The following is a 26,798-nucleotide window of genomic DNA, read 5'->3' on the forward strand; positions in this document are numbered from 1 at the left end:
CTTTTCCGGAATTCGGGTTGTACTAGCATATTGGCTTTTTATTAGTACTTATAAAGCATATTACTGCCTTATTCTGCAGGACCATATTTAAGATCCCTTAACCCTTCCCTATACCGAAACTTAACAACTACCTTACTTAGTATTAATATGCAAGAAATTAGGAGTTTATTGAGGCAAAAGTCATATTTAACCTCTTAGCCAACACCCCGACGCCCTCGTCCTGAACGCCCCTCAACTTGCACGTGTCAGTGTTTATGAATAAATTAAATGAAACGGGACAAATTTAATCTTGACAAACTATGTATCATTATAAAGATCTAAGCCTCAAGCATCGACGACAGATCGCTGTTTTTCAATGGAAAGCTTATAAAGACTGTATTTGCTACATTTGTGTAAGCAGTACACATAAAAAACATGAACATTAGAAACGCTGTACATACCAGATCCGTCGTAATAACGAGTCATAAACACATCCAAAGCTGTAAATCCCGGTTTAGTTAGAAAGGTAAGGGTCAACTGAATGACATCTCATGAAGCACGTTTAGTCCAACGAAGCAATAACGTTGAAATATGGATCATAATTCCTTTGTTTACGTTTCAGTTCTTCAGCGATAGAACTGTGCATCCGTTATGGAATAACTCATGGTCGGAATGCGTCTTGGTAGTAATAAAACGGCATGGTTTTGCAGCGTACAGTGTCACAAACAGAATGAGACAATCCACCGGAAAAAAAGAATGAATGAAAGATAGGCGAAAGATAGTTTATTTGAATTTTGGTGCTCCCTCGTGACGCGCTCTGATGCACCTGTTAGCTGATGGAGGCGGAACTTATAGCGATCGCCTTTTTCTTTGTTTGTTTTATTTTTCTACAGTTTTTATATATGTGAGAGTGTGTTTTATGTTGAATGTGAATGTATCTGCATGATTACCATCTGTTTGAGTGCAAATCAGCCCAAATCAGCTCGCTATTACTGTATGATCACGGCTATCAAAGTGAACGCGTCTATATGAATAGAGTGGATAGAGTGGATACGAACAGAGTAGATTATTTACTTTGGCACATTTGTGTTATTACCATCTGTATAAGTGGCCATCAGCACATCAGCATTTATTTGCATCGTAATTCATTGTAAATTCTGCATTTCTAGCAATCTCAGGGTTTTCTGTAAATTCAGCTTTGTTCACTGCTACAAAGTTAAATCTTTTTTTATTTTTCTTATTATTCTTATTTTTCTTACTCAAATTATTATTATTGTATTTTTCTAGTGCTCAAATAAATCACTTATATGATGTCTAAGTTTCTGTCTAGTGTTTTATCATTGAAAAAAACTATGCAGTGGTATGTTTACTGACTAAATAGTTTGTAGAAGCCTTCAATACTATTGGGAAATATATTTTCTTATATTTGGGGGGTGGGGGGTGTAGACATAGTCTCATAAAAATATTTGCAGGAGTCTCATTTTTCATGATATCTTATTCAGATTTTAAATAGAAACTCATGAGACATGTGGCTTTCAACCCATTACTTTTCTAGATTGCTCCAGGACTCATTTAATCTATTTTTATATCAAATAAAAAAATATTTAAGTGTGGTAAAAAAAAATTCAAAGCACTTCAGTGTCTATAACTAGAGTTGTTCCGATTCCGATACTAGTATCGGAAATATCACCGATACCACAACAAATTCATCGGCATCGGCGAGTACATGAACCCATATACCGATCCGATACCATTTTCTTAAACGACCTAGTTATGACCGCTAGCCTAACCGCTGCACGGTTCTTCTTCGCTGCTCAGAATGCATTGCAAACACAGGAAGTTGTGCTGTGTTGCCACAAGCAACCCCTGTTTAGAGCAGCGAAGAAGAAATGAAAACGCGTTAGCAGCACTGATCTATATATGACTGGATCGCTCATCGCGTTCTAAACTGCCAACAGACAGTGAAGCCGCTTCTATATTATAGATCAGTGGTTAGCAGTATGTCCGCTGTTTAGCAGTATTTCAGACTGGACCAACCAGACAGTAAAACGGCGACTAGGGATGCCACAAGTACTGGCACTTCACTACCATGTCGGTGCTAAAATTTAAAAATGTGATGATACCAGCGTCTTTGTAGAACCGGTAGTAAGTTTGAGTATATTCATAACCCGCAGCTGCGTTCAGTCACTTCCGTGTTAGTCTAAGCGCAGGGCTCCAGACTGTAGCCGAATATATATACTAGTGTCTGAGTGAAGAGAAAAAGGGTATCGGAACATCTCTACCTATAACTTTTAATATTTTTGAGCATGATCAAATCTGGTTGACAAAAAGTAAAGCCCAAATGGTCTTCTTTCCAAAGACACCAAAATTATGTTTGTAACACACTGAAGTAGGAAACTGTTACAATTATAAGTTAGGTAGAGCACTTTCAGCTGTGAGTCCCATAATGGGGGGTCCGGTTAACAGGGTAATTAGTTAGTTAATAGTGAGAACTGGACTTTAAAATAAAGTGTGATCAAATATATTAGATATAAATATATATACTACCATTAAAATTTGTAGTTTGTATGATTTTATATTTTTACTTATTACTTACTACCAGTGGCGGCTCCAGACAATTTTGATTGGGGGGGCAATGGGGGGTCCTGGTCATTTCAAGGGGGGTCTCATGAAAACCAACAAAAAATACAGTGGACACGGCTAATAACCTCATATTACTGCATCGATACATTTACATATGATACAAATACATTTTGGTCCTAAAGAATTACGACTTTATTCAGCATTGTCTTCTGTTTCGTGTCTGTTGTGTGAGATTTCAAAACACTGCAGTTTGTGATATCCGGTTCACGAACGAATCATATGATGTAACCGGATCTTCTGGAACCAGTTCACCAAATCGAACTGAATTGTTTGAAACGGTTCGCGTCTCCAATAAGCATTAATCCACAAATGACTTAAGCGGTTAACTTTTTTAACGTGGCTGACACTCCCTCTGAACAGTGCCGTGCAGAGACCTTTGGAGGGGCAGGTGCTCAAAGCATAAAAGGGGCACATGGAACAAGGCTTTAAATGGCGCTGTTCAACAGCAGCAAATGCTTTGATGCAGTTTTGAGTTTAAAATAATACTAGCTCTGGGATTAGAATCTGAAATGTCTTAAATTGTCCCAACCTGATGGCTTTTTCTTCTCTGTTCTTCAGAATAATTAAGAACAGCGGTTATAGTAAAAACTATAGAAAACGCTCATGCCTCTACATTTTCCTCTTTCTCACCAGCCTCTGTCTCCTGGCTTGCTGTTTCCTGCTCTCTTTCTGTCACTTGTGCCTCTACATGTCCCTCTTTTTCTTCCTCTATCTCCATCTCCTCATCTGATCTATTACTTTCCACTCTCTGTCCATCTAGGAACAAGGCTCAATTTACTATTTCAGCATTAATCTATTATTTTAACCATCACTACTACTCTTGCACCTAATCAATAAGTCCACCTTAAATATTGATACAAAACATTAAAAAACTGATACACTGGAATATAGTGATTAATATTATTATTACTGTTGTAGTTGTCTAAAATTGAACACCTTTGCAATGTAAACAAATGACAGGTTACATTTGTTATTCATATCCTTCACACTGCACTTTGATATCAGGTATATTATGCATTTTTTATTGACATAGATATTTTTACATTTATTTCCAGAGAGATATTATTGAGTTTACAGGCTAAAGTGGTCTTGATGTTGTAAACACTGTTGCTATTGTAGAAAAAAAATATTTGCGTCACATTTAAAATATGATCAGGACGTGATCTGGACATGATCAGGGCTCGAATTTGTGCTTGTATGAGAGGGTACAAGACAGATGGTGGTTGGTATTCGGGGTTTTCAGATGGGGTGGGATGGTCTAGGGATCGCTCTGTTGCCCAGATTTTCTCTCCCACTGTGGACCCAATCCTCCCCCACCCCCCCAAACAGAAACCCTTGAACCTTTAGTGCCCTATTTTTCTACTGAAACAAATAATATACAGGCCGTATTCCATATGCTATTCCGCCTCATCGTCAACATGGAGCTATTCAATCTGTCTAAGGAAACTGAAAATGTTCAGAGCTTGTAGACTCAGAGCCTGTTAGTCACAAGTCTTTCCGACTCTGAATATTGAGTTTTACTCAGATGTGACTGTCACAAGACTGAATTTCTTCTTGTATCCTTTTTTCCTCTCCATCAGCCTGATGCCTTTTGATCTCGCATTTGGGTTAGGAGAGCTGCGAAAGTACTTGGCCCACAAAGCCAGCTCTGTGTTGATCTAATTGAAAGGCCCCTTGTGAGTGTCTTTGGACACACACACACGCATTCAAATGGAAACGACACAGAAAAAGCACTTTCTTCCACAGAAACGTCTTACTTATGGGTAGAGCTGGGTGATATATCGCATGCGATGATCACGCCCATCTCGTCAGTAAAGTCGGTTCCGTGATTATCGGTAAATCTCCATCACCTGCTTTCAGATGGAGTGACATTAAATAGACACAGCCGTAAATCACTGATAAGCCAAGCAATATCATGATCGCAAATGAATCGTCTTCGATAATAAACGCAATATGGTGTAGCTTGTCAGTGAACTATGGCTCTGTTTATTAAATCCTGCTCCATCTGAAATTAGGTGATGGAGATTTAACAATAATCATGGAACCACGGAACTGACTTTACTGATGAGATGTGCGTGATCATTGCATGCGATATATCACCCAGCCCTACTTATAGGGTTAACCTCTACAAGTGAGTGTAATGTCAAACCATCATTGTCCTCCCCTCTTTCTCTGCTCATTTTCAGAATCTCTTCCTCTTTGGCAGTGTTGGACCCCTCACTCAGCCAGCGTGTGCCTGTAAACGTTAATGCTAATAATACCAGAGACCTGCCTGAACTCCAAAAGGAGTCGTGTTGTACACAATTTAAGCTCAAGTCCTGGCAGAGAGTGTCTGTGAAATTTCAACAAGATTTCTTGTTTTATTCAACCTCTTAAAACCTAGTCAGATTAGGACACAGCTATTCAAATAAACTTGACTTAACATTTAAAGTACAATACGTTTTTCCCTGCTTCCTCTCCAGTCCACCTGGACCATTTAGATGGCAGAAAATAATTAGTCATTCACAAATCACGATATTGTGATTTTGATCATGATATTGACACACATTAGCATATGTCTGCTCAAAACGATCTTCTGCAGAACACAAAAGATATTTTGAAGGGTGTGAAAAACAAATGATTTGTTTACCATAGACTTTCCACTGTATCCAGCGAACAGCAAAAAAAAAACACTGAAACATTTCTCAAAATTTGTTCTTACCTCCATGTACAGTAACTTCCATGTAACATCATAATTCAGCATAATTCATACAATACTGTCATTATTTACTCAACCCCATATACAGTAGTTCCAAACTTTACTGACTTGTATATAACCTACTTGTATATAACCTTTGTGTTTTTAGAAATATCTGAGATTAGTTGTTTTTTTCCTCCATACAATGGAAATCAATGGGCTCCAGTGTTGTTTGGTTCCCAACAATCGTCACATTTTTATTTCGAATTTTGTATGTGGGTGTGTGTGTGTGTTCTGCAGAAGATAAAAATACTATCAGGTTTGGAACGACATGAGGGTGAGTATTGAGTAAACATTATTTTAGGGTGAAATATTCATTTAAAGGAGTCATGACCCACAATTTGCACTTTTCCATGAGAATCAATGTATGTTATGATTGCCTAACGATTATACACTGGCCGGGAAGCCGATATTTAAAAGTGAAGCGTTTGTTTACCTCAGGGTTTATAAACCAGCGCGCGTGCACGCGCACTCAAATACGAGATTTTGATTTCAGCCCCGACTTGACGTCAAGACGGGGGGAGGATATACCAAATATGGACACCGCAGCAGGAAGCCGCGCCCTGCCGCTCTCCCCCTCATATTCATTCGACAAAGAAAGATGGAGAAACGTAGTGCACACCTGAGTTGCTCTGTGGTTGACTGTCATAAACAACATGCAAGTGTGTTTTCTATACCAAAAACGGACGAAACTATCAAGGACCAGTGGATGAAATTCATTTTTAATGACGCGGTTCCTACAACCCTTTCAACCGGCGTATCGTTTGGTGTCTGCGCTAAACATTTTACACAGGATTCATTCACAAATTTTGGGCAATATCAGGCTAAGTTGGCCTCGAAGCTCCGTTTGGGAAAGGTGCCATCCCCACCATCAGAGACTTGCCTGAAATTGAAACGGTAAGACTGTGTTTTATTGCTCTACTATGTGTAACAAACAACAGCTAACTGCTAATGCGGCTATTGTATGTAACGACAGCCAAAACATCGCATCAGATCTCGCGAGACAATAATGCCTTTAGAAATAAGGGTCTGAGGAGCTCTGTGTTTATTTTTTTTCAAATTTTCTTTTTTAGAAGTGCCTGAAAGACTGTAATAGAGCATTGGGTATCCAAGATAACATGAGGTTGCAAAGAAATAAAGCTATAAAATAATATGTTTGGGCCTTTCTAATATTCTAGTAATTTTGGAAAGTTACATTTTGGCTCTGCAGTTAATAGAAATGTATGCCTAATGTCCTAAAAGATTGAAATTTCTTTCTACAGTATAACAGAGAGCGACAACTAAATCATGGCCTCATTATAACTAACAAAATCTTTAGTATTGGTATTAACAGATGTGTTTTGTACAAAGCAGCTTTGTTCAGATTTTCCACAAACAATAATTATATCAGTCAGACGTAACACTTTGTTGTTATGTGGCAGGTTTCTTCCACCTTATCCTCATCTTTACTCTCAATACCAAGCAGTGTGTTGAATGTTGCTCCTGACCCCCATGATGGACAGAAAAAGTAGCACATAAGGAGGAGGAGGGACGGTACAGCCTCTGTGATTATAGAAGAGATTTGTGAAAGCATAGATGAAAGTGCCAGATGGCTGAGAATCTTAAAGCCCTCCATTCTCTATTAGCCATGACACAGACATTTCTCCCGCCTCCAGACTCTCTTGCTCTCTCTCTAGCTCTCAGTCTTTCCCTCCTCACTCTCTTTTCTTCTAGACTTTGCAATGTTTACTAGTTCCTTCTCAGTTGTCGGTCAGAATTAACAGGAGTATGTTTTAATTTCTTTGTTTTCTTTTTCTGCTTTGCTCATGCTGTGCTTCCTGGGTCATTCCAACTCTAAAGTACATTTTTATATCTCTATGTAATATTATACGGGATAAAATATTAAACTTAGGCATTTTAAAGATGGAAATCATATTTGTTTTTATTTAGTTTTACATGCAACATCATTTGTAGTGGGAAAACAACAGCATCATTAAATATTAGCAATGGATCTGATGGATTATGTGTTGTTTTGTAACCTTAGTTTTCCACTTTTATGGCAGACTGCACTAATAATGAAATAAGCCTGCTCCAGCACTGGTCTATCTGTTAAGTGGACTGAAAGAACACACTTAGAGAACTTTTATGCCCTTGAAAGCTGTGATGCTTAGCAGAAGTAAACTGATCCTGTCACTTGCAATGAGAGTCATCCATCTCAGGGTTTGCACGTGTGTGTGTGTGTGTGTGTGTGTGTGTGTGTGTGTGTGTGTGTGTGTGTGTAGGCTGGTTATTTCCTTCTATGGTTAGGCAATAGTTGGCCATTAGCCTCCAGGATGCTTTGTGCTCTTCGCATGGTTTCTTCAGCTTCCAGTACACAGACTGTGTTAAAAAGGGACGCCCTGTAGAGATTAAACTTGTAGATGATCTCTCCCATTTGATCTACTTGTTCCAGTGTTGGGAAGGTTACTTTGGAAATGTAATAGGTTACAGATTACAAGTTACCCTGTTTAAAATGTAATAGTAGTGTAACTTTTTCAATTACTTTATTAAAGTAATGTAACTAATTACTTTTGAGTACTTTTTGATTACTTTTCTAAATTTGTGAAAATTAAAGAATAATAAATGAAAGCATATACATCAACTTAAATACAGTTATCTAATAAGCATGTGACGTATTCTGTGTAATAAACTCCTGAAACATTGGTGTTTTTTTGAAACTGCTGTCTCTGTATATGATGATAGTTTTCTCAAAATAAGTAAAATGCACATGAAGTGACACAGAGCAGTTCTAGAAATTATGTTTATGTGCTCGTGTACTCCTATATTGAGGCGGCAGAGGTTGAAAACACTGCAAGCTTCAGTAGGCCTATGTGTGGTAAATGAAACCATGTCTTTGCCATTAATTTATAGGAGGGGCGGACTGGGAATAAAAATCAGACTGGAAAATTCAAACTCATACAAACAAATTCATGGACAAAACTATTTTTTTGTATGGACCTGACATAAAAATGGTTTAAATCTTTAATTTGGGGACATGCAAAATAATTAAAAGTTCTCTCCTGAACTGCACCTTCACTTCCATTTTTCTCTTCAGTCTCTTTATTTTGCCCTGTTATCCATCTCTCTCATGACTTTAATACTCAAGATTGAACAAAACTATACTTTACAATACAATACTCTACAATACTACAATATCTTTATAGAAAAATCCTAATACTGTACACGAGTCATGTTTTTCCCTTACAAAAATTAACCATGCTTTTATTAGCCTATATAAAAGTAAAACAACCTTTTTTGTTTTTGTTTTTTGCAAATGGATTTGTATTTATTTTTAAATAAATACATTTGTAAAATAATTTTACATTTTTGGTTTACCACAGTTAAACAATAGTAACCATTTTCTCTGGATTTATAGTTAAATATTAAAATGTTAATTTTCGTAAGGGTTGTGTTGTTGTCCGTCGTAGTTCCCCCTAAACCTATAAAAAAAATCTGAATTTCTTACACTATATTACTACTGTAACATTACAACAGATAATAATGATGTCCTTTATATAGTATTTTGAGAGATGACTGATGAGCAACGTGCTGCTGCTTGATTAATTAAATAAAAAAACAAAGACAAAAAAGCATCTTTACAGATGAAACTGACCTGAAACCCTGAACAGTAGTTCAGCTTCCCTGCTCCAGCAATCCTCTCTCTCTCTCTCTCTCTCTCTCTCTCTCTCTCTCTCTCTCTCTCTCTCTCTCTCTCTCTCTCTCTCTCTCTCTCGCATTGATTACTCTGAGTCTGATCCAAACCGTTTGGCGGAGGCGCGGAGAGCGCGCGAGTCATGACTAACACTTCATGACTTAGAGATTTCATTATCAAATGGCGGATTCGCAAATGATCGCTTTAGTATACACTAATTATATTAAATAGTGGGGCAAAATCGGCTGCCAGGACATCGGGAATTGTCCCGGTTCTCCCGGTGTCCAGTCCGCGCCTGATTTCCACAGACAGGCAGAAGTCATATAGGCTATTGCATTTTTGGGGCTTAATATTCACAGACACTAGTCGATGTCATGTTTTGATTCAAGTGTACTGACCTACTTTTGATTTAGTCATCCAAAATGTGGCATATTCCGTCCGCGTTAGGCATTCCGTTTTTATGACTGGATTCTACGAACCAGACTGTATTTCCGCATCCCGGAAATTATTAGGGCGGTATGTCTCAGAATAGTCAGTGCAATTTGGGAAAGAAATCAGTTAAATCTGTAGGTGGATATGTGTAAATATTCAAATGTAATCCCCTTTGTAATCGTTAAAAATTTCATAAGTAACAGTAATTTAATTACTCATTTTTTCGTAGTAACTGTAACTAATTACAGTTACATTAATTTTGTAATTAAATTACGTAACGCCGTTACATGTAACTAGTTACTCCCCAACACTGATTTTACAGCATTACTTATCCAGGACAGATGGGTAGGTTAGATCAGCCCAGTGGGTTGCCTGAGACTGAGCATGTTTTGTGAGGACTAAGTCACTTATAATGTTCTTGTAATCATTTCACATCATCTGTGCCTTACACTGTAAAAAAAGTGCAATTTATGATAAAAATGGCTGCTTTGGTTGCCAGAATTTTACTATAAATAAATATTGTAGCAACATTTTAAGTTTTACGAATGTAGCTTAAAGTGTAACTTAAATGTAATGTTACATATCATAACTGATATAATGTTAATACACCAAAATACTAAAATCTGTTTACCTATACCTTTATAATATAGAGACACCATAAATAAACAGGTGGTAAAGAAAGCCACATGTTCATTACAAGTAGCTTTTCCTTTTTCACAAGGTTCTCGGTTTACTGTAAAATTGCATGACATGTCCTGTCTACTGTATCTATATATAGTAAGGGAACTTGCTGTTAAACAATTAACAGGTTTTTATGGTAGCAATTTTACAATCTTTTACCGTTAAAATGTTTTTTTTTTTAACATAATTTGTATTTAATTGTAATTGTATTGTATGTATTGTATTTATGTATATGTATTGTAATTAAGATGCATATTTCTAGAGATGTTCCGATACCCTTTTTCTCTTCCCGATACCGATTCCGATACCTGGGCTCAGGGTATCGGCCGATACCGAGTACTTATCCGATACCTGGGTGTGTATCTGTATATACAGCTGTATATACTACTAGCCCTGTGTAAATTGCTAGAATTATTTTATGGTGTGCTTTAGGCCTGGGACGGTTACCGCATTACCGCAATACCGCGGTCACGTGACGCCTACCGCGGGTCTAAACCTGTAACCGTCATCACCGCACAAAAAAAAAAAAAAACCTTGGCCTGCACATCTGAATACCTTCGGCAGAAGTCAAATGAGCCATTTTAATCTAGATTAATTCCAAGATTACAGTGAGATTAATCTATATTAAAAAATGTATCTATGCACCTCTAATAGGCTAATAGCATTCCATTTGTATTGACTATTAGGCCTAGAGTACCTGTGTAATGTCTTGTAGCCTATATATTGAATTTCATTTAATTTTACTAAAGCATAAAATACAGGCGGATGACTCATGAGAAAGCCAAAAAAGCAGGACCTCAGTTTTTAATTGCACGTGCTTATTCTGCTCAACACAATTCTCTCACGTGGTTGCGCAGCCAACAATTGAGCATTTAAGCTACTATTCCATCGAAACATGGCAGAGAGGGCTAACTTGGTGGCAAAGCCAAATGTCACGTCGCCAATATGGGCACATTTTGGCTTTGAACCTGATGAAAAAGGACTTCCAGGCAATTTTAATGAGCCCATTTGTAGAATTTGCTACAAAAAGATTCCGGTATCACGTTCAAATACGTCCAACCTTCGGACGCATCTTCGAATCCATCATCCAGCAACATTTGCTGCCCTTGGGAGCACCACAAGTGCTTCGTCTGAAGATCGGCCCACAACCTTAGGCCAGGGACGACAGCTGTGCATCGCAGACTCGTTTGCTAAAGGGACTAAGTACCAACGCGACAGCCATCAGTGGCGAACCCTGACGGATAGTGTGACTCGTCTCCTAGTGGAGGTAAAGTTGCCATTTAACTTAGTCGAGAAGCCAGCCTTTAAGGCGATGCTACAGGCCTTCGACAAACAATATGTCCCCCCTGACAGAAAATACTTTTCAAAAAAGGCAGTACCAGAGAAGTATATGAAAATGAAGGACAGTTTGGCAGGCGAGTTAAAGGACGCTGACCATTTTTCTATCACAACAGATATGTGGTCAAGCGTTAATATGATGCCCTATATGAGCGTGACAATTCATTACCTGAACACCAACTGGGAGCTGAAGTCAAGGTGTTTGGAGACATCCTTTATGCCAGAAAGTCACACTAGTGATAACCTCTCCGAGGCTCTGCGATCGGCTCTTGAAGAATGGTCTCTGGATGAGAAGAGGTTGGCTTGTGTCACTAGTGATAACAGAGCAAACATTGTGGCTGCGGTGAGAAAACTTGGATGGGGATGGCTACCATGCTTCGGCCACAACCTCCATTTAGCCGTCACTAACTCCATGAATGCAGAAAAAGAACGCACTGCCCGGGCCATGGGTTTGTGTCGAACGCTTGTGAACGCTTTCTCCCATAGCTGGCAAAAGAAACAACGGCTTCAGAAAGAACAAACTGAGCTGGGCCTGCCTCAGCACTCCTTAGTACTGGTAAATTTGAACTCTCTTCCAACTCTGTTTTTGGAAAGATTAACTACAAATAGGCTAGGCCTGCGAGATTTAATTCAATATAATCAATAAATAATTATTGTAGGCAATTAAACATTTAAGTATGTGATTCTAAAATTCCATTTTCATTAAAGGGCCATCGAAAAAGATATCCAGGCTTACAATGACGGCAGTGTGTGACACTTTGTTAAATTAAATAGCATTCGTTAAATTATAGCCTTGTACCACACTGAGACCAAAGCGCACACGAGACATATGCCTATAAATTAATATAAATATGTAAAAATCTATAATATATATAAATATTATTTATATTATATATTTTTACATATTTATATTAACTTGGCCTAGATCTCATGTGCGCTTTGGTCTCAGTGTGGTACAAGGCTATAATTTAACGAATGCTATTTAATTTAACAAAGTGTCGCTGCTCACAATACAGCCATTGTTTTTTTTTTTACTCATAAATATTTATATTTATCTTATTTATAAATATTATTTATATTTATCTTATTTATAAGTAAAAAACAACCACAATATTGTTAGCAGCAACACTTTGTTAAATTAAATAGCATTCGTTAAATTATAGCCTTGAACCACACTGAGACCAAAGCGCACACGAGATATAGGCTAAATAAATATAAATATGTAAAAATATATAATATAAATAATATTTATATATATTATAGATTTTTAAATATTTATATTAATTTAGCCTATATGTCTACATATTTATATTACTCTATATGCCTTCGTTAAATAGCCTTGATTAACCACTGAGACAAAAAAGCGCACACGTAATATCTATATAAATATTAATATAGCTAAACATGTACAAATATGTAATATAAAATATAAATCATATTAAATATAATTCATATATTATATAATATAAGTAATATAAAAATATGTAAATTTAAATAATGTTAAAGCAAAGTCTATCCTAAATGTGTTTAATTTGTTCACAGGATTGCCCCACCAGGTGGGGAACAAAGCAAAAAATGATTGCGCGCATTCTTGAACAAGGCCCTGCCATTCGGAGGGTTTTGGATGACCGGCGCACACAACACCTAATTCCGACGTGGCAGGACATGGAGGTCATGGAATCGGTGAATGCAGCCCTGAAAAATGTTGCCGATTTCACGGATGCACTGTCTTCTGAGCGAGCAGTGACTGCATCCTCTTTGAAACCGGTGCTGCAGCTAGTCACCGAGGATCTGCTGCTCCCCGCTGAGGAGGACACCCAATTGACGCGCAATCTGAAAGAAAAAATGTCTGCCGTTTTGATGGAAAAATACAGTGCACCCTCAACTCAACAGCTATTGGCAAAGACCGCGTTTGTCGACCCTAGGTATAAGGGCATTGCCATTTCTGACGAGGTGAAGGATGAGCTCATGGAGGAGATGATGAATGTCCCCGAAGAGCAGCGTGATGACGGTGATGGAAAGGGAGCAAGTGCACCCAACCCTCCCAAAAAACCGAATCTGGCTGACTTACTTGGGGAAAAAAAAGAAAAAACATCTACTCCGACCCCCAAGAGAATTCGTGTAGACACAGAGATCAGAAGGTATTTGCAGGAGGAAGCCCTGGATTCCCACGCAGACCCTCTTGTCTGGTGGCGGGACAATAGTGTCCGATTCCCTCTGCTTTCCAAAGTAGCCCGAAAATATATGACCATTTGCGCTACAAGCATTCCCTCAGAACGTGTGTTCAGTGCTGCAGGTAACGTCGTTACGTCTTTCAGGGCCTCCCTTAAACCTGACAAAGTGAACATGCTAGTTTTTCTAGCAAAAAATATGAATGCTGGGATGTAAACCATAGCGTATGTTCCGTTTTGCCAGCACTTTTTTTTCAGACATAATTTCTGTTCTAAATGTTCTTATTCTAAATGTGAAATAATAAATGTTAAATAAATGTGTTCCTTATGCTCAATCGCCTTAGCCTCTGTGTGCGCAAAAGTCGTTATAGTTTAAGTGATTGTTTGATGACGACTACTGTAGCCTAATCTGAAGGTAAAAATATGGAAAATAAACATGCAAATTAATGTCTATTACTGATCAATACGATAAATAAAAATGTGTTTGTTTGTCTTTATGATGCTCTATCTTAAGATCTCTGCTGTGAATTGCGATCAGATCTGATATCGCCCCCAACAAATATGAAGGCTAGGGTAACCTCGCCTATTATTTCGTTTTGCAGAATTTTTATTTCAGACATCATTCCATTTCTGTTCTAAATGTTCATGTTCTAAATGTAAAAAAAAAAAGTGAAATAAACCTGTTCCTTATATTCGTTTGCCTCCCGTGTGCGTGCGAAAGTGAAAGTACATCTATCACGAGGGGGGGGGTGTTTGCGGGTTGCGGTTTACCGCAATACCGCGGGAATTTATTGCTTTTCAACCGCGGTAAGAAAAATTCAATACCGTCCCAGGCCTAGTGTGCTTCAGACTTATCCCTTGATAAAACATGAACAAATACATGGTGAACTACTGTATTTATTACAGTATTTTTCTTATCGGACATGAATTTGACTAATATTATTTATTTTCTTAAGCAAAAAAGAACTTCAATTTCTATTTTAGTTTTACAATATAACTGTATAAAAACTGCAACAAATAAGTCTAGGAATATGAAAAATTATATATTACTCAGATAATCTCTTTACAACAAAACAAGTAAAAAACAAGCAACTGTCTAGGCATAATTATTATTATTAATAGAGACGTATTATTATTACTACATAGAGACATAGCTAAATCTACTGTAGGCTACAACAGTAGCTTAATATATTTTCAATTTACTCGCCATGAAGATCTTTGAGTGTCTGTGTTTATGATATGACAGTTTTCTCAAATGAAACGGTAAATTCTCATGAAGTGACGGTATATGCGTTCGTGTCCTCATATAGTGACACATGGCATGAGACTACAAAACAGCGAGCACCCACAGAGATGTAGAATTTGCAGGAGTAATATTTAAATAGTATTGTGCAGTTTAATATTCACAGACACTAGTATATATTTGGCTACAGTTTGGAGCCCAGCGCTTAGACTAACACGGAAGTGACTGAACGCAGCTGCGGGTACCGAATATACTTGGGAGTCAGTAACTTACTACCGGTTCTACAGAGACGCTGGTATCATCACATTTTTTAATTTTCAGCACCGACTTGGTAGTGAAGTGCCAGTACTTGTGGCATCCCTAGTCGCCGTTTTACTGTCTGGTTGGTCCAGTCTGAAATACTGCTAAACAGTGGACATACTGCTAACCACTGATCTATAATATAGAAGCGGCTTCACTGTCTGTCGGCAGTTTAGAACGCGATGAGCGATCCAGTCATATATAGATCAGTGCTGCTAACACGTTTTCATTTCTTCTTTGCTGCTCCAAACGGGTTGCTTGTGGCAACACAGCACAACTTCCTGTGTTTGCAATGCATTCTGAGCAGCGAAGAAGAACCGTGCAGCGGTTAGGCAAAGCTAGCGGTCATAACTAGGTCTTGAAAATGGTATCGGATCGGTAGGCCTATATTGGTTCATGTACTCGCCGATGCCAGAATTTGTTGTGGTATCTGTGATATTTCCGATACTAGTATCGGAATCGGAACAACTCTACATATTTCGGCCAAATGCAGATGGAACTTCTTAGCCTCTTGACCCAGTTTACAGTTAACATGGTTGCTGTGCCCCTGAATCTGTGTAGCATCTCCTTGCAGTGAAATACAGCATCCCTCATCTGTGCTGATTTGTGTCAAGAAAAATATCACATTTGTATCTGATTGTTTGCCTTGGGGCGTTATGACAAGCCTGGCCTTTTGCTGACCCTGTGAGATGACCAGCTGTCCTTGACACATTTTAAGTAAACATCAGGCTTAATGATCACCCCTGAAGAAGTGCTAAACTGCTCTCTGTGTGGGCTTTAGGGCTGTCAAAATTGCTCAAAATTGACGTTCGAATATTCCCTCTAAAAAATACACAAATATTCGAACTATTCGAACATCTGGTTGCGCATGTTGTCAATGACGCGCATTACGTCAATAACAGGCAAAAATAATACAAAGAGACATAACTACTTGTATAGATAGTCTATTTAAGATTAAACATATGACAACATATTACCTACACAAAAACAAGGAAATCAACTAATGGCCAAGACTGCAGACCTCACGCTCTCTCACCCTCACGTTCTCTGCGCATAATGGTTTAAATGAACAAACAAATTTTTGTGCAAGCAATTTAAAAGGTCGCGACTGTTGTCCCAAATATAGCAGGCTTCATTCAGTTATTGAAACAAATATTATTAATATTAATTGAAGTTTTACAGCATATAGAACAGATATTGAATGCTCCGAGCAAGCTGTGCTGTGGTACACATGGAACTTTTCCTTGACATTAGGGCTGCAACTAACGATTATTTTGATAATCGATTAATATGTCGATTATTTTTACGATTAATCGATTAATCGGTTTATGTACTTATATTTTAGTTTTGCCCATTTTTTCCCCAAGTAACTTATTAATAAAGAGTCTTTATCATTCAACGGACTTTTTAGAGATTTTAACCATTTTGCATTGTCATTTCCTCATCAAAAACATACCTGGAGTTGTGTTTTATTATGTGCTAGTAATCCTTTGTCGAACTCTTCTGCAATCAAAACACTGACCCATACGTACTCTAGCAAATTTCACAAGGAGATTTTAAATAATGTTTTCACCATGGCAGTAGTTTAACATCCCGAACAAAGCTTATTAAGGAATCTTTCAGAACATATTTTCAATAAGAATAAGAATAAAACAGAATAAAATTGCAGTACATTGCATTTTATTATTATTTTTTTTCCCTGTAAACACACAACTTATACCTGGGAAACAGCTTCATAGCTTATGCTGTGAAATTGTAAACAGTCATTCGAATAAAGTGCCAATGGCATGAAACCTGAATGGAACTCACATTTTAAAGTAAAATCCATCAGAAAAAAAGTATTGAAAAAATATGAAAAAAAATGGCCAAAAAAAACTTGTGAAAAAGAGCAGTAAATACTTAGAAAAAAAGTGCATTTTAAATACATTTAAACATTTACTTCTCTCATTCAGTCATAATTAGGCTGCAAGACTGAATTATGAACTGTTAAACAAAAAACTGATCACAGCATGTTATCAGCTTTTACGACTAAACATCTAAACATTTGCAAACAACATTGTACTGGAGAATCTGAACATATAAAAGTCAGTTCAGTAGTGCAAAGTTTAGAGGATACTCTTTTTTTTTGAAGGCTCAAAGTAAAGTACTCCCACACTTTGGATGACTTCGTTTGATTAGTTTTATCTTCCGCTTTTTTTTCTTTCTTTCTCGAGCTTACTCCACTGCCGTCTGCCTCCACCATCTCGCTGAATGCTGCAGAGAGCTGTTTGGGAAGCACGTGACATAAAACGAGGCCAGCTATTGGCTATTCGCTACTTCTCCTGCTGTACTGGCTGAGTAAAACCTCCGGTGGCTCATTACTGCCATACTTTGGTCACCGCAGATTTAAAATATGCATGAAATGAGCCACTTACGGCAAATAAAAGTTATTTAGCAACTAATCGATGACTAAATTAGTTGACAACTATTTTAATAATCGATTTTAATCGATTAGTTGTTTCAGCTCTACTTGACATGAAATGATAAATAATCAAACCTCGGATCCATTGCTTGACAGAACTCCCCAATGCGTGCCCCATCCGCGATATTGATCGGTCTCATGTCCTTACAAATGAACGAAATTATTTTATCCGTTATGGCCTCTTGTCGTGTTGCAGACAAAGAGCTTGTGGCGGGCGATGCAAAGTAACGCTAAGTGTCAAGACGGTACAGTTTAATTGGAGTTACACACATTATGCCATGCTCATTTGGGTGCACATTTTTGAGATGTGACCTCATGTTGCTAGTGGTCGAATGGTATGCTAACTGCTAACTGTATCTTAAATAGCTTGCATACAACTTTATCTCGCGGGTCAACAATTTTACCTCATTTTCTCTGCTGCGGTCGAGTTGAGCTCTGCACTTGCTGGCATCTTCCATGAAGACGCGTCAACTCTCAGCAGTGATGCTGTGCCAGACAGTGCGACTCCTGTGAGGCTGTGACCTGTCCCTGAACCCTCAGGCGCGCTAGCGCGCCCACTCGCGAAGCAGACAACTACCGCGGGCCGAATCGAATTCGTATATTAATTTTCAACTTCGAAATTCGTTTTTTAAACTATTCGAATACATATTCGAATTTAGAATATTCGTTGACAGCCCTAGTGGGCTTGTATGTTTGAGTCTGAGGATATACTGTATTAAGTGGTTTTTGTGTTTGTGCGTCAGAGAGTAGAAGAGTGTAAAGGTTTCTTTTGTTATTAATGTTCACCTTAAAAATACACGATTGTTTGCGCACTAAAGTTCCCACACAGAACAATTCCCAAAGCAGATACCCATAAGATCACAAGCAAGGTTGGAGACTTGCATTTCTCTAGGCCAAAGCACATTAAGTCAGCAAGACATTTTTTTCTCACCCACCACTTACTGTACATGCATCACAGAGGGAACATAATGTCTTTTCAGCAATATATTGTATTTTTTTTCTTAATAGGCACGAAGGAAAGAAGTGTTCCTGCAGGAGAGATATGGACAGTTCAGTCTGACAGACCCATTCCTTGCCCTTCAGAGGGACTTTGAGTCAGGGACGGGGCCAAAGGACCACAGGCCTGTTAGCGCGAGTCCCATTACTGTGCTGGAAGCTGTTATGGCCCATTGCCGTAAGATGCAGGAGAGGATGTCTGCCCAGCTTTCGGCCGCTGAGAGCAGACAGAAGAGGGTAAGACCACAAATTGAGTGTTTAATTGTGTATGTATTTGTTTAACAGAACAAGACCACAGAAAGGATTGTGTGTGATTTATTCCAAGAGTATTTGCATATTCTATCTGAAATAAGTCCTCCTTTCCTGTAGGATTACATTGACATGATTAAGTTTGCTGTCTGAGGTTTGCTGAGGTGCTCCTAGTTATTCTCAGAATATAGTCTAGTATGCAGTGTGTACACCTGTGTGTGTGTGTCTATTCAGGGGTGTGTAGTAATGTGTCCACATAATCTACGCTGATACTGTTCTGGCACAAATAGTGAAATAAAATCAAGTCTGTAAGGCAAAATCCACTTTTTCTAACCTCCATATAAGCATAGTACATGTCAGAAAACAGAGTGAGAAAGAGAGTGTCAGACAAGGAGAGCAATGACGGTATGGAAAAAGAAGAAGAGGTGTTAGAAAAGGAGAGAAATGGATGCTAAGCTCTAAAACACTCTGCCAGACACATTCGTAAATCTATATCTCACAGTTTGAGCTAGTGCTACAAAGAATACAACAAGCTACATGATATCAAAGCCGGCCATGAACTTTAAAAGCACACACATGTGTGCTTCTTCCAAGTGACCCCTGGCCATCACAGCACACCATTTCTGCAGACCAGATATCAGCTGTGTCCACTATCTCAGTGGCTTCAGTTATATTATAGGATAGGCCTATTATATATTACAAGATACAGTTTATATATATATATATATATATATATATATATATATATAAACTGTATCTTGTAATATATAATAGGCCTATCCTATAATATAACCGATAATATAATATCATGCAATATATTCGAATATCAGAACAGGCACAAACAATAATGTGACAGCTTAAACAGCAGCAGGAGTAAGGCATATAGCCTAGCCTAATTCATTTCTTAATATTGTTTGCAAGAAACACCAGTCTATCAACTTGATCTGGATCAAGTGCGGCTGTCTTTTATTTACAATGTTCCCCACGGTGGAGAACACACGTTCGGAGCGCACAGACGTGCCTGGCTACTAGCTATTATTCGCTTGATTTGGTCATGGACCTACGCTACAATACATCTAGAGTGTCCTCTACTGGATAAGATGGCAAAGAATAAAAGTACACAGCATGCATATTTACATACATATGTTACACTTACAATGAGAGAACTGAGCTTTCTGTTCCAATAATACACACTTGTGTTTGGTTTGTTATGGTGACAGTTCTCTTATTGCATTTTTACTGTTTTTAAATTTAACAGCTCTTATATATAGTATCACTCACAATGAGGAAATGTTAAATTATGTTTATGAATAGTATAAACATACACAGTGATTTCTGTCTGTTACTAGCCACTGTGCTTAATGGTTTCTTTTGTTGTCTCATTATTTCTAAGCAAGTATTAATTAATTCATAGGCTAAGCAGCTTAAATATGTAAATAAAGCGTGCACTCCTATCTGTAAAATGTAGTGTCAATAAGAGTTAATTGGTCACCTTTCTTTCCTGCTAGTAGTGTATTGTGTGTCCTCAGCAGTTCATGGTAATAGTGTGTCCCCATTTTGATAATCAATTTCTTGTTGATTTGTATATTAAAAGCTACTGATAACTCAAAGCTCAAACTTCTATCACACATTTATGATGTGGTCAGCTCAGCCAGTACCTCAGCACACAAGTACTGTTCTCTTGACCTACTTTAAAAAGATCCAACTAATTAAGCCACAGTCTCCAAAAATAGAAAAAACATAGAAAAATACTACAATTGATAAATTAATGCAAAAACGTCATTAGTGGAGCTTTGATATAAGCAAGAAGTTATGTAAGGTTAACATAAAGTGACCTCTGATTTGAGGACATTTTCTCTAAAATTAATTTACTAGATTTTAAAGTAATATTCAATGCATGGTTTACTATCACTGTCCAAAAGACTTGACATACCTTTAATTGTTAATAACCAGTGTCTTGCTTTATGTGTGTGTTATCTACTCTCTGTGAGTCTCACGTTTGCCCTGCTGCTGGTGTGTCTAGCTTGAAATGGAGAAACTGCAGCTGCAGAGCCTGGAGCAGGAGCACAGGAAGCTGTCGGCTCAGCTGAAGGATGAGCGAGAGAAAAACAAACATGTGGTGATGTCACTGGTGCATGAATGCAAGCAGCTAGCTGCTCGTGTGGTCGAAGAGAATCAGCGCTTTGAGGAGCTCTCGTCCCGCACTGAGCAGGAAGGCCGTTCTGTTGGACGACTGGAGGAAGAACTAGCATTTGAGCGACGTCGCAGCCAACAGATGGAAGCAGAGATGGAGAAACAGCTGGCCGAGTTTGACACAGAACGAGAGCAGTTACGTTCCAGACTTAGCCGCGAGGAGATGCGTGCTGCAGAGCTGCGAGCTGAAAGTGAAAATCTCCGCCAGCAGGTGGAGCAGCTAAGAACTGAGCGATGCAAAGACGCCCCACCACTGCCTTCTGCACCAGCATCTGCCCCAGTTAAACGCAAGACTTTGGCATCTGTGGCTGTGGGCACTGAGGCAACTGTCTGCAAGACTGCCTCCTCTCAGACAGATGTACCATTGGAAAATGAAGGGGCTAAGAAGGTGCCACTTTCCATCCCCGTCAAGCCTACAGGTTCCACTTATGCTAGCATGAACCTACCTAAGACTTCCAGTGTGGGGCGGGGGCTACACCATGTGAGCTCTCAGGCAGAAAATGGAGGAGAGGGCCAAACGCATTTGCATGGCTCACATTCACCTAGTGTGTCTGCTACCTTGCCGACTGGGGTCAGTCCACGTGTTCAGGCGGCCCGTTACAAATTCCAACCCTCTGCCTCGGAGCAGGACCAAAATGGAACCGCAAACCAGAGCCCCCCTTCCCGCGACCTGTCACCCACAAATCGAGACAACTTTGCTGCTAAACAGCAGGCACGCCACACAGTCACACAGGTTCTCTCCCGCTTTACAAGCCCTCCAGCAGGTGGGCCCCCTGCAACCCTTCGCCCTGGTTTGCCACACTCCACATCTGAGGGGGGACCCTTCACCGGGCGTTTGGGCCACTCCCAGATAGGCCTTAAATCACCAACTGTGGCCCGCATCGACAGGGGTAACCCACCTCCCATCCCACCAAAAAAACCAGGACTGTCCCAAACACCATCCCCTCCACACCCACCAATCAAAGTAGTAGGTGAAGCCAGCAGGTCCCCAGGAACAGGACTGGGGGTGGGCCTTGCCAAATCAACTGCCACCCCTCAGCTTCCACCAAAGCCCTCCATAGATTTGGGCGGTACAGTCCCAGCCTTGACTGCATCACAGGTGGGTGCTTACTGTACCGGCTGGCCATGGGGGTGTGTGCCATGGGGCCATGTGGAGTGTCCCCTTGTCACCACCTCCTCCACAGCTACCATTGTCAGTAGCCCCTCCATAAACCCACCTACCCTACCATCCCATAGCCTCCAGCATCCGGGCAGCCCCCTGGCAGCAGCATCAGGTAAAGGGTGCTCCATTCTTCACCCTGCTTTCACTGCTTCTCCTATCTACTCCCCTGCTTTCCCATACTTGATATATTCTTCAGTAAGTCCTAGCAGAGGGGGACATAGACTTGGAGCAACAAAGAGAGGAGTGTTCATACACTACTAGGGTTACCTGCCAGTTGAAATGCAGTACTTCAACATAACCAAGATAAGAATATTTGTAAGATTGTTGAGGGCACCTACCCATGTCAGTACAGATTCTTGACTTCACCAAAGCACTTTTAGATACGAATAAGTCAGGTTGATCCTATCTTGAAAGGCAGGTCTCCAGGGGTCTTTCCTGTACTCCATTCTGAAGCTGATGCCAGAGGCTGCTCTATCCCCTTTCCTCCCATTGACCTACAACATGGTTCTGCTTCTCCTGTGTTCCACCACTAACCTGTTTCCTATTATGTCTTATACTTACCACTCCACCATGTCCAGGGCACCATCTGTTTCTTTGTTTCACCTACTGTAGAGAAACTTGAAGCTTGTGAATGTGTTGTCATTCTCTGCATATTTTTCATGTTTAATTCCATGGTTTCAAAGACATTCCTAGACAACTAACCTAATATAATTGTGTTTGTCAAGGACTTGTACTTAAATATTCCTAAATATGTATCTCTGCAATTGTTCTACACAATAGTATGCAGTTCTACAGAGTTGTCTAATCCTGCTCCTGCAGGGTCAATGTCCAGCAAAGTTTAGCTCCAGCACAAATTTGCAGTGATCATGAAGACATTGATTAGCTGGTTCAAGTGTGTTTGATTGGGGTTGGAGCTAAACTGTACAAGACACTGCCCTTCAAGGACTAGATTTGGACACCCTGTTTTAGAATAAAACAATACCTTCCATAATGACCTTGCTGATCCGGTTGGTTAGTGCCAATTTGTTGTTAGTCTACCTGGTGACTGGTCAAACAGTATGGTCATTCTTGTAAAATATTGCTGGTTAAGCTAATTAAGAAGCCTGGTGCAAACACCAGTACAACAACATCCTATTCTGGTTAACATCAAAAACACAACATATGCTGGTCTTTTCAGCAGGGTGGCTCCAAAAAAGCTTCTTTTTTTATTTCAGTTAGTTGGAGTAATGCATTGGAATGCCAAATATACTCCTCTTGGAAACAGTGTCAGAAGCTTTAGAGTTCTCTCACATTTTGAAATACCACCCTATCTCTGCAGGCTTCTTCATTGCTCTCTGAGAGCACCAGAGAAAGACAAATGTAAAGCCAGTGAAAGCAGAGCAAGTATTCCAGCAGAGTCTTCCTCTTCAGTGTCACTAGAGACTAATCCACTGGGTAGTTCTGAGAGATTCATGTCATCGCTAAATGTTAAAAATTGGCACTTTTCTCCCTCTCTCTGCAGCCACTCAGCCATGGCAGTTCTCTGAGGCTCCTCTGCTCTCTCTGCCACCCATTTTAACCCAGAAAAGAGCCAATAATCTTATGCTTTCCACTGGACCTCAATACTTCTTTCTTCAACTCCCTCAACTAACTGAGATAAACATAGAGAAACCCTAGAAGCAAAGCTATTTACAAATATGCATCAGCTGCTAGACTAGTTACATCCACACTGTAAGATATGTTATTTGGATTCTGTTTTCACATAGGTACTCATTAGCCATTGGTATTCCTTGTGCTTTGTCAAAATTCATCTGTTTGTCTGCTGTAGTTTCTGTCTTTCTAACTCTGTCCAATTGACATGTCTTAAACAGTCAGCTCCATGTTTAGAATGTTTTAGTTTGACTGACAGTCTGTGATGCATGACTTTGATTAATTTATCATAAACTGCCTGCTGCCTGATTTCATTTATCCAGTTGTGTTTTATCTTTTATTTGACTCTTTGTTTTTAACCTGATCTAAAAACAGATGAAGTTGACTTTATCTTTAAGGATCTAATTAGTAGGATAGAGGTTGTGAACTGCAGATAAACTCTAATATGTTTCCAATATTGTGTCAAAATGTGTACATCGCATAAACATTTACCCTTTGTTTTGACTGAATTTGGCTTGCTTCAAATTTCCTCTTGAACATAAATTTTGACTTTAGAGAGTAATTTGGTTCCTGAACTACAAAATAGTTTTCTCAGTCATCACTGTGCTAGTGGCAGTGGCCTTAAATTATTTCTGAATGACAAATTGAGTCGTTCGTCTGGGTAATGTTTAAGATCAGAGAACACATTTTGACACAGTTGCACCCTGCCTCACTAGTTACTGCTGTTGCTTGAACCCTCCCAGGCTGGTGTCCCTCCATAGTCTCCTCGCTAACCTGCGGTGACCCCGTCCCCCTGGATGACGGGCAAACCCTTCTCCTCCAAGCTGCTTCCCAGGGAAATGTCACTTTATTGTCAATGCTGCTTAACCAAGATCCACTATTGGATATTCATCTCCATCAACATGAATTAACCTCTGCCTTGATCTCTGCTGCTTTTAATGGACATAAAGGTACGTGCTGGGCAGATTGTGCTTAACTGATTAAAGGTTTTCTTTTGTGTAAGACATTATCCAGCTATCGTTTTCCATAGATGTAGAATTAATTGCATATATATACACAGTGAAAATGTAGATATTAATATGTGAATAATGAGTTTTTGTCTATTCTATAGACTGCTTAAATCTGCTGCTGACTTCAGGGGCATCTGCTGATGCTGTTGATGAAACAGGATTTACGCCGTTACATGCCGCTGCTGAAAATGGTCACCATGAGTGAGTCCTCTGTTCTCAATTACCTTGCTATTGTATTTTTTTGTTTGATTTTTAAATTGGACAGTTCTTTTAAAGTTGCATGTAACAGGCTTGTTCAAAAACCTTTGCTTTAGTGCATTAAATGTTTGAAAGGTGACTAGATGATGGTATGCATCAAGACAGATTAGCATTTAAAATTAAATGTGATGTACACGTATGTGTTTGTTACAGATGATGAAACATTTTGGATTTCTTTTGAACATGTGTTTAGCGCTGCCCAGTTGTGGGTCTACACAGTTTTGTTTCTCTGATGTGTTTCTCTATGCAATGATATCAATCTCAGCTGCTCTCTCATTGGTAGGTGCATGAGAGCTCTTGTGAAATGTGGAGCTGATTTGGAGAGGGAGTGCTTGCAGGGAAGGACCCCTCTGTACCTGGCCTGTGAACAGGGACATGTGGAGTGTGTGAAAGTCTTGCTAGACGCAGGAGCAGACTGTTCACATGTCACAACTGTGAGTTTTCAGACCTTCACTGATACCAAATGTCAATTACATTCTGCGTTCCTGATCCCTTTTTTTCATCTCCATGGTTACCTTAACAGTTGAGCGTGGGTTTTTCGCTGTCTGTGTGTTGCTCAGAATGTAATTACAGTTCCTGTTTTAGAAACACTTAATTATGCCCTAAATGTTTTCTCAGTTTGCTCTAATTTACTGGGCTGAAAAAAAATCCTGGGAAATTCTAAAGGTCAATTTTAAGGTGGTTTACACTTAAATGTTCGTTGTTCACAGGACAACTGCACAGCTCTGCATGCCGCAGTCAGTTCAGGTCATGTGGGCCCTCTAAAGCTCTTGCTACACCACCCATCTCCTGAACCAGACCTGGGTCTCCCTGCATCTCCTTCGAACCCCAACCAGGAGTTCCAGAACCCTTGCATAACAAAGGCCAGTCAAATTCTCAAACACAGTAACCAGGATGGCTGGACTGCTGCCCATATTGCTGCATCCAGGGGCTACAAGGTGACATATTTGATGCTGAGTACACTGCTTCGCCCCAGAAAATAAGAGTTAGAGGAGACTTATAAACACAGCTGATGCCTTACATGCTTATGTATCCTCTGGTTTACAGAAATGCCTGGAGGTTTTGTGTAACCACAGTCAACAGGACATGGAGAAGAGGGATAAATGCAATCGCACCATTCATGATGTTGCCACGGATGACTGCAAAGACCTACTAGAGAACCTGGGTAAGTATAGTTTGAGCGATGGAGCTTTGTGCAAATGTGATGGTTTGGCCATGCAATAGTTGACTTAAGTGACCACAGTCTTATCATTTAACTTTTGATTTCTACCCTATTTAAGACTGGTACATAGTGGTTGTACAGGTGCTCATGAGCTCACTGGAGCATCTTTGCCCTGTGGATCTCCTGGAGGATGGCTGCGCTGTTGGCAAAGTAACAATTCAGCGCCATACTAGCTGGGAAGAACTAACAGGAAGCTTGAGTCACCTGCTGACCAATCACCTGCAGCTAATTTGTGGGAACTGGGAGCTGGAGGAAGTTCTGGGCAGAGCAGACACTTTGGGCCTCTCTTCTAACAGCATGGCCTCTGTAATTATAGGTAAACACATCTACTGTACATCTTACAGTGTTACTAGCTACTTGCCTAGATATTCATTTGTTTCCATTTAACTTGATTCTTTCCATAACATTAGGTTTTATGTTTTGT

General features: G+C 39.4%; 1 protein-coding gene across 2 annotated transcripts in view; it reads left to right on the forward strand.

The window, feature by feature from the left end:
• The window catches only part of cttnbp2 (cortactin binding protein 2), a 57,612-nt gene that overhangs the window by 18,314 nt on the left and 12,500 nt on the right, over positions 1 to 26,798 (forward strand). The window contains exons 3-10 of one of the 2 annotated variants that reach the window (XM_059565014.1): positions 18,664 to 18,888; positions 20,924 to 22,367; positions 24,628 to 24,834; positions 24,996 to 25,095; positions 25,436 to 25,586; positions 25,863 to 26,090; positions 26,200 to 26,317; positions 26,433 to 26,690. In XM_059565014.1, coding sequence (XP_059420997.1) covers positions 18,664 to 18,888; positions 20,924 to 22,367; positions 24,628 to 24,834; positions 24,996 to 25,095; positions 25,436 to 25,586; positions 25,863 to 26,090; positions 26,200 to 26,317; positions 26,433 to 26,690 — 2,731 coding nt within the window. The remainder of the gene's footprint in view (positions 1 to 18,663; positions 18,889 to 20,923; positions 22,368 to 24,627; positions 24,835 to 24,995; positions 25,096 to 25,435; positions 25,587 to 25,862; positions 26,091 to 26,199; positions 26,318 to 26,432; positions 26,691 to 26,798) is intronic. The other variant, XM_059565015.1, reaches the window with a different exon arrangement.

The sequence above is a fragment of the Carassius carassius genome, chromosome 13 (assembly GCF_963082965.1).
Source record: "Carassius carassius chromosome 13, fCarCar2.1, whole genome shotgun sequence".
Classification (NCBI taxonomy): domain Eukaryota; kingdom Metazoa; phylum Chordata; class Actinopteri; order Cypriniformes; family Cyprinidae; genus Carassius; species Carassius carassius.